Source organism: Ammodytes marinus (assembly GCF_949987685.1).
Source record: "Ammodytes marinus genome assembly, chromosome: 2".
Lineage (NCBI taxonomy): Eukaryota > Metazoa > Chordata > Actinopteri > Uranoscopiformes > Ammodytidae > Ammodytes > Ammodytes marinus.
The window spans coordinates 2993445-3002582 of record NC_137231.1 but is presented as its reverse complement, the minus strand read 5'-3'; the positions used below and the strand labels follow the sequence as shown (position 1 = coordinate 3002582).

General features: G+C 41.8%; 1 protein-coding gene across 1 annotated transcript; it reads right to left on the bottom strand.

Annotated features, from left to right (window-relative positions):
- Positions 1-1375: 1375 nt before the first annotated feature.
- LOC307260000 (protein FAM151B-like) lies at positions 1376-7833 on the bottom strand (the record flags this gene model as incomplete). The annotated part of the gene is made up of 5 exons (XM_080040100.1): positions 1376-1973; positions 3160-3295; positions 3754-3977; positions 5950-6109; positions 7713-7833. The coding sequence occupies 5 exons, from the start codon at positions 7831-7833 to the stop codon at positions 1835-1837; spliced, it is 780 nt and encodes a 259-aa protein (XP_079896226.1). The 3' UTR covers positions 1376-1834.
- Positions 7834-9138: the final 1305 nt, after the last annotated feature.

Sequence of the window (9138 nt, the reverse complement as noted above, 5' to 3'; positions counted from 1 at the left end):
TAGCACCAGGCTAAGCGGGGCCCCCTCCATGTTGCAACCTTAAAGCCACTACGAGTAAGTCGGCACGTTGGCGACACCTTTGAACAAAAGCGGTAGTATTATTACGACGCCAGCTGTCGTGAAGCTGTTTTCTAGCTCGTGCAGGGCGTTCAGATTCAAATAATCAGGAAGCAATATGGTGCGTGTCCGTGTGTTGAAAGCAAAGTGTGAGGGCACCGGACTCTTTTCGGCTCCATGAGTCTATGGGTGACACAGCATCAACTAATGCCAGTAAGTGCTAAACACACCTGATTGCAATGAGTTGATGCATTGTCACCTCTCACGGAGCTGAACGAGTCCGTGTCCCCACACAAAGCGAATGAACGAGAGATGGCAGTTAGTTAGTATGGATCACGATGAGGTAATGTGTTTATGTTGTAAATAATGACTATTTCAGATGAATAATGGTCATCTGATGATGCTGGTGAGGCAAAGTGAACTTTGTTTTAGTAGGCTACCGCCGTGAAATTGTGTATACGTTGCTTGGCAACGCCCTCCCGCCCGACTATCACTCTCCCTTTTCGCTTTTCTTCATTGCATTTTCTTTTTTTTCTTTTATGGTTCAGCCCCGTTATCAGTCATTATGACGACAAACAACTGTCTCAAACAAGGCTCTCGCTCCCCTTCCCTCACCTGGAGGGATAGGCTTCTCAAATCGCGTAACTGCGCCACACTGAAATCTGTGACCAATACGGATATGTGACCATAGAGCATGCACGCGTGAACCGAAAATCGGACTGGGTGTACGACCAGATCAAATGCAGTAATAAAAACTATATAAAAACGTCTTTCTTTGCACTGATGGTCTCGTTTGCTGTTAAAGGTAATTTATGATTATGAGAGGAAACATGAGGCTGTTTAAAAGATATTTAAAAGTTACTCGTTGCCGCTTTAACGGCCATACACGTTTTTACATAATGGGTGTCCTGGGGAAATGCACCTGTTGGAGGACAAAGAAGTACTACTATAGAATAAATAACTAAAAACATCTACAATAGGCTATACTTTCACAGGAGTGCACCCGCTTGTTGTGTTGCCTGACAGAACGCTGCGCCTCCTCTCTGCCCGCTCGCCTCTCAGTGAAGGAAATGTGTCCGCACTACCCACTCTCATTTTAATAAGTGCTTTATTTAAGCAATTCAAATACAAAACAGCAGAATATGTCATATACTTGTACAAAAAACTGAAAGACACTTGTTTAAATACTTTATTATAGGTAACACTTTACAATAAGGTACACAAAATGTAGTAACTACTACATAGTTTCAGTAACAACTTCATAGTTATGCATTACCTACTACATATTTTTTTAGTAACGATTGTGTGTACCTTATAGTAAAGTGTTACCCCTTATTATAACATTTGCTGTAAAAGAAACAGTTTACGTCTCAGAATAACATTGAATTTGGAAATTGGTTTTTACATTTTGTGATTGAATCTTACTTGATCGTACAGCTGTCACAGTGGAAAAATGGGTAGGGCGATCGTCCACTGGCGATCCCCTGTTTCCCCGCCATATGTCAAAGCATCCCTAGGCCAAGACACTGAGCCCTAAATTGCTCCTGGATAGTAAGCTAGCACCCTGCGTGGTAGCTGCTGCTATAGGTGTATGCATGTGTGTGTGTGATTGGGTGAATGTGTTCAAAACAAGGTAAAGCGTTTTGGGTCTGTGAACAACCAGGGAAAAACACTATAGTGAAGTCCATTTACAGTTCACTTCCACCTCTCTCCAAATGCAATGGTTCCCACAGCGGTGTCACTGTGTGCTCCTGGTGGACTGTCACATAGTGTCTGGTCAAGTCAAAGCTAGCTGTGTCCTCATAAGGTCTGGCAGGTCGTAGTAGATCCTACTGAGGTCAAACTCTTTCCTGTAAGGCAGCAGGTCCTGGAGTGGGAACTGGTCATTCTGACCCGTCCACACTGTTAGAGTGTACCTGTCAACAACATGGGGAAAGTACAAACCTTTAATGAAAAGGTACATTTTATCTAAGCTATTAACATTGTTAAGTCAGAAATCATTTTCGTTTATTCAAAGCATCACAAGGAACGAATTTGGGTTTGGCGACATCTGAATGCAACTACACTGTCTTGAATAGTAGAGTCTGGCTGCAGTACCGGTTATGTAACACAAGACTCTGTTCAGAAATCTGTCTATTTAATGTTTCCTTTCTAATTCATCCAGATAAGTAACTCTGGAATGTACATACATGAATTCATTGTTAATAGTATGGACTGTTTATACATTATGCATAAAGCATCTAAAAGCACGTAATCATACTAAGCTGTTTTGTTTCGCCGCTTGCTCCTGCAGATACACAGCACAAGGAAGTCTTATCACCGGCGGGAGTTTGAATGATTCAATAGAAAGTATGACATGTAAAGTACATTTGTTTTGTAAAGTAACTGCAGGCTCTGCAAATGTAAACAGATCCCCCTGAAACTGCATTATTCACCAGGTAAAGATGACCTACCGACCTCAATATTTGTGTTGAAACCCATTATTGATACACAACACCCCTCTCCCCCAAGTTATTTGATACTTTTTCCACATTCAGTATTGTCACCAGCTTAAGAGGAGCTTTTTAAACACCCAACTTATAGGAAGAATGCCATAGTATTGTGAAAACTTAAGATACAAACTTGAGTGGCTACATACAGCGTTACATTCAATGCTATTCTGACAACTGGGGATCTTTGTTGTCTTGATCAGGACCTTTCACACAATCAAAGCACAGCATGGTGGGGGCTAGAAATGATGGAAAATCATTATTATTACTAGATATTTTCTAGTCAAACTTGCCTGCAGTGTTTTCTGCCTTCTTGCAAGCAGTAGCTGCAACAGGAAGTGAACACTTAAAGAGCATCACAATGGTGCCTGTGCATTTTATTCTTAAGACTATTGTCAAGTGCAGGGTTAGGTTTAGCTGATCCAACAACCAGTAAGTCAGATCATTTATTATTTTGAGGTGCTATACTTTTAAGTGCTGGTGGTTAACTGTGATGTGTGTATAGCCTTCCAAAACTAAGGCTTATCAGTATGTAGAAGCTGGTGGCTTGCCGTGCCGTGTTTATGGGAAACACAGAGGTAAGAGAAGGAGGATGTAACGGTGTGATGTTGACCTGTGGGACTGCTGCAGCAGCCAGGTGAGCTGGGAGAAGGACTGGGCCAGGAGAGCTGCTCGCACTGGGAAGGTGACTGGATGTTCAAGGCTTCTACAGATGTCCTCCATACCACGCACCATATCCCAGCTGTAACCTGCAAAATAGAACAACAAAAACAAAAACTATAGTCATGAGCTGTGTTCAGACTTGTCTGAGCCGTTAAAAAAGGACTCATACAGAGCTCTTATTTTTAATCCTAACCAAACCATTGTTTGAGAAGATCTGCATCTTCAGTTGTTGTCATACACAGGATAGGGAAATCAGAAAGCTTACAGACAATTGTTGATTTTCATCTTTTCCATCGTCCAAAATGTATTGCTAATACCATGTGATTTAGGCTTTCAAATATTGATACTGATATTGACCTCAAAGGTCCAGTATTGGGGGTCAAGTACTAACAAGCACCATAAAGGCCTCCTGTTGGCTTGCTGTGTCTTCTCAACTTTTCAATCTGAATGAAATCAAAATAAATCCCCTTTTTTTCTTCTATTTTGAGTAGAATAAATGTCTCCATGTAAGCACAGGCAGTGGCAGTGAAGTGTGTGTGTGCACCTGGGTTCTCAGTCCCCACTGTCCATCCTGTAGTCCAGCCCAGAGACAGCACACTGTGAGCGGGCAGACTGTCCAGAGCAGAGAGGAAGGCCTGGGGCTCCAGAGGTGTGGCCTGGCCCCCAGGACCAGGGAGGATGTCAGCATTGATCCACACAGGACGGCCCCCCGGCTCAGCCAGCAGCTCCCCCTCCAGCAGGGCCACAGAGGGAGACACTGCCTCCAGGCTGAGTGGACAGGATAGCACAGGGTTCACACCATATACACAACTAGGGCTGGAAATCGCTGGTTCCATCACAGTACAATATACAGGGTTCCCCACACATACTGTACATACCAATACATTTTGAAAACTTTCCCATTACATTTGATTTTACACAATTTCCATAACCTTATTTAAGTAGCTCAAAGTAGGTAGTCCTGTTTCACAATAATATGGCTCAGTTATTTCTAAACAATTTCCAGGACTGGAAAAAAAAATGCAAGGAATTTCATGACCCTGGATTTAAGATCGATTAATTGGACAACAATATACGTGCCGATTTGCCGATATTAAAAAGTATGCCGCGATTTTGATTAAATTTCGATTCGAGGACTGCGATCAATATGAGACGATGGGCCTGTTTCAGGTAGCTGGTTTTACATACTCTGGGTTTAACCCTGCGCTCTGAGTTGGTAAACTCAGAGCGCAGGGTTGATAAGCAACTCTGGGTTTTCGGTTTCAGAACAGTGGATCAGCGTTGGGTTTATCAACTCTGAGCGTGTTCACTCTGGGTGGAGCGTGTGCATAAAAGCCATCGTCAATGGATCGCTGATAACATGATTCACCATGGAAACAGAAGAAACAAATGATTGATCCTCCCACTTCTCCACTTCTCAAAAAAGAAATCTCCGCTCCTCCCACTAGAGTTAGAAATATTGACGAATGAGCTTATGGTAGCCTATGGAGAAGAATTAACGGGATATTGTCTCATAACTCTGATCTAATCTCCTCGGCAATTCAGAAAAAAAAACAGAGCAAACATTTTTTGTCAAGAGAATCATTTCGCTTCCGTATAGCCTATTTTAAAAAGTTACGCATATCAGCTGTAAAGTAATAAAGCTGGCGCGGCACAGCATTGCTGCTGACAGTGTTTTATATTTGCTGTATAATATGTTGGCAAGCTATAGTCTAATAGCCTACTGTGCAGCAAACAGAATAGACTGTCGCTTCTTTTAAATGGGGAGTGAAAGACATTAACGTCAAGACACATTAGGTGACAGTTTCCATTGAAGAGCCTGATTGATTTATTACCAGATCCATTTTCCTCAAGTGATCACAGTTTACATTATTATATAATTTTTATATTCATATTAGGCTATTTAACGAGGCTCGTCTGTGACTTTAGGATCGCAGAAGTGAACTGTAGCCTAACGATCGCGTGCAGCCGCAGCGTTACATGAATCCACCTGACATAAATCTGTTCAGTGACACAGACGTTAAAAAACATACAATAGGCTATACAAATAGGCCTAGGTTTATTAATCTGAACGTAGAGCATGTCACGATGTGTAAGGTGGCCGCCTATATGAACGGACCGAGGGCTGAGAACAAGGCTACTGATCAGATAAATGATTGGTCAAACGTAAAATCATCAGGAAATTATATAAACATCCCGATGGAGATTTCTATAGAGTGATTTTGCTTCAAACTGTACAGGGACGCGTGTGACAGTGACACTCTTTCTTCAGTCGGAGCTGCAGCGTAAAGTGAAAACAAACTCGGGTAGGTCTAACCACCTACCGAGCAGGTTAGACCCACGGTGTATGTTGCCGCAGTAACTGACTCTCGGTTGCACTGAACCTGCTACCTGAAACGGAAAACCCAGAGTTTCCACCAACTCAGAGCGAACAAACTCCGGGTTGCCTCAAAACCAGCTACCTGAAACAGGCCCGATATCATGCTTTCTTAATACCAACTGTTACATTTTTATAAACTTTTTACCATTTTATTCACTTTACTCACGTCACTCACAGACGTGCAGCCGGGAGATTGTCAAAATAAAAGCATATTTTAAAGACAGCGATATGCATCGATGTGTGGGAGTAGCATCGATGTGATTCGATCTTTCGCCAATGAATGGATATATGGATTCATATGAATGTGTCGTAATACACACAAGCATACACTGTCTACAAGGAGGATGCGTTGGCTCTCACCTCTTAAAGTCTAGTATGATTCCCTTGTCTTGTGCTTTCACTGCTTCCAGCCACTCCTTCAGTGTGATGTCACTATCTGTGTCAGGGGGATGGGCCATGATTGGCTCCTTGGTATCATGTCCTCTCATGATGATGTCTGCCTCAATCATATGAGTGGGACCTAAGGCTCATGAAAATCAAGTCCAGCTTCTCAAAATATTAAAACATGTGTTTGTCACTGTGGTCCCACTGTATTGCTTCATGATCGGATCAACTTCATTATGTGGAATCTGATAAAAGCAACAAAATGGCTGAGCTGGAGGGAGCCATGTACGTGCACAGTAGTTGTGAGCAGTGTGTATTGGAAGTTAGATACTGCAGTGAAGAATCATATAGGTAAACATTTCTAATAAAAGATTTTAATATTTTTTCATATATATCTACACTACAAGTGGCCTCTTGAGCCGTTTTTGTGATACAATTTTACTTCCGCATCTCAAAACGAGTTTTCGAAAAAAGAACTTTGTAGGAGCTTAGCTCAAAACAGCCACTTTGCTCTCGGAATAAACATTCTTATGTTCTGAAAAACCAAAAAAATCCTGCATATTATTTTTCAATGGGGATGTCCATAATAGATTATGTATAAATCTAGAAATATTTTTAACCTCCAATACACACTTTAAAGGTGGAGTCATTCTGGAGAATCTTTCTTGACAAAATCACTTTTTGTCAAATCACTGAAAATCTCCTCGCGATCTGCTTCCGGTCCGTACTGTGAATCGCTGAAAAAATAATCTGGTGTTAATACACAGCCTATAGGCTTTGATCCAGTGTGTCCCTGTCTGCACTGATACATCTCCACACTGGGGCTAAAACTAACTATTCATCTGCTCATTTCTTCCATTATTAATCCATTAGTTTTCTGGTCTACAAAATGTCAGGATAAGAAAAATGTCCATCACAGCTTGGCAGAGCCTACAGTGATGTCTTACTATGTATTTTGCTGTCGGCCCAACAGCAGTCAAAAACACAAATATTTGAGATTTACAATGATAAAAAAATAAAAATAAATAGAAAAGCAAGAAACCCTCACAATTATTCAAACGATTAAATCGGTTAAAGAAAATAGCTTAGGATAAATTTGGTCTTGCTTAAAACATTTGACTCTTTCCCTGCGTTCCAAATCACATACTTTTTCTTTTTACTACACTACATACTAAAGTACAGAAGAGTTTAAGGGCCACAGGAGAGGAAAAAAATCAGATAAGGAAGATTTTTTTTCATTATGTTGAGAAATGTCAAGAATAAAGATGAATACTCCAAAATGCTATTGGAGTTAGTGGGTTATTTATGTATTTTCAGAATACTACAATTGACGTGCATGTATTGGGACATCCTAAATCTTTTTCTGGCATACTAAATAGTAGGGAAGTATGGGGATTGGAAAGCAGAGATAGTTTCAGCTGTAGGCCTCCTTCACATGCTTACAGTCTAATAGGCAGTGTGGTGGCCTACAGACAGAGTAGGCCTACAGACTGATCCTGGTTGAACAGAGCACACAGCATCTTCTTGATTGGACTGGAAGACACGGATAAGGAGAACGACTTTCACATGTCATCGTGGTATTTGTGGCATATTATGCTACTGCATTTGATGCGGATGTTGCCTGTTGGGACATTCTCAATATTTAACTGGCAACTGAATAGTATGGAAGTAGAACTATTGGAAGTTGGAACACAGTGATGGACTCAGACAGTGACGAGGTGACAGGTGAGTGTCTCTACCTGTGAGGCTCTCCGTCAACCTGCTCCTGCTGTTGACAGCGTGCGACCATCTCACCTCTGCACCGTCCCTCCGTGTTATATGACTCCGACTCAACAAATAGTCCAGCGTCCGGTCACTCATCCTCCCTGCGAACACGAACACACACACACACTGAACAGTTGCTTTACACTCACCGCCATTCTACAATCTCACACACTGCTTTCACGAACAACATGAGTGAGAATAGTTCATACACTGCAATTTGTCCCATTATATTTGTTTTACCCTTTAAATTCCATACGACGTAAACCGTAAAAACTCCCAGGAAAAGTAAAGCAGTATTGCGAATTGAAAACACAGGAGTCCTCCGCATCGTCTTCTTCTGATGTAAGCCTACTGAGCCGCTTTCAGGTGCAGCACCGCCACCCACTGACCAGGAGTTTGAACTATAGCCTACCGCTCCATCCAACCGTGGCTCTCAAAAATAGCCCTACAAAACGTATCCATTTATGAAGAAAAAATACAAACACACGAATAAGTATAAGGGAGACAACGTGTATTGCAATGTTTCCGTGTGTGTGTGTGTGTGTGTGCGCGTTTTTCTATTCCGGTGAGGCCCAACACCTGAGATTTCACTTACACGGTGGGGTCCAATTTTTCCGGTGGGGCCCGATCCCTGGGCCCCACAGGCACGAGCATTGCAATCAATAGAAAACAGCCTGCTGATATGCCTGGTGCTTTTTTCTTTGAAAAAAAAATTGGGCCCCAAGAGACCACTTTTCACTACTTTGGGTGTGCCCCTAGTGGTCAGGGTTGGTACTGCAGTGTGCTTATCTGCCTGTGGGGACCGTTTCCTGACAAAGTGTGTAAGGGATAGTGGTCATAGACGGTATTGCGTCGTGCTAATTTGCACTGGTGGGGACCTTTTCCTGACAAAGTGTGTGTGTGTAAACATAACCAGAAATGCAATTCCTCGAAGAAATTGCAGTGTAAAAGCTGATATTTAAGAAGCTTTAGGGCTGAATGTTGAAAAAGTATACATCTGAATGGGATTGAAATGTTGAATGATGCATGAAATATGGAAAAGCATTGAATTAATATAAACTACAAAAGCTGACACTACACTGGATAGCTGAATGAATATGAAGACTTGGTCACAGTAACCTTGACCTTTGACCTTTAAAATCTTATGAAGTCATCATTGAGTCAGAGTCAACAAATGTGCAAAGTTTGAAGAAAACTGGTCAATGCTTCCATGAGATATTGCGTTAATAATAGTCATTGACACCGTGACCTTGACATTTGGCCTTTCAAATCCTATGAGGACATTATCGACTCGCCAAGTTTGAAGAAAGTGCCAAGTTTGAAGAAAATGTGTCAAAGAACTTGAGAGATATTGCATTTCAAACGATTGAGATGACGGGAGCACACCACAACTCTAGCAAA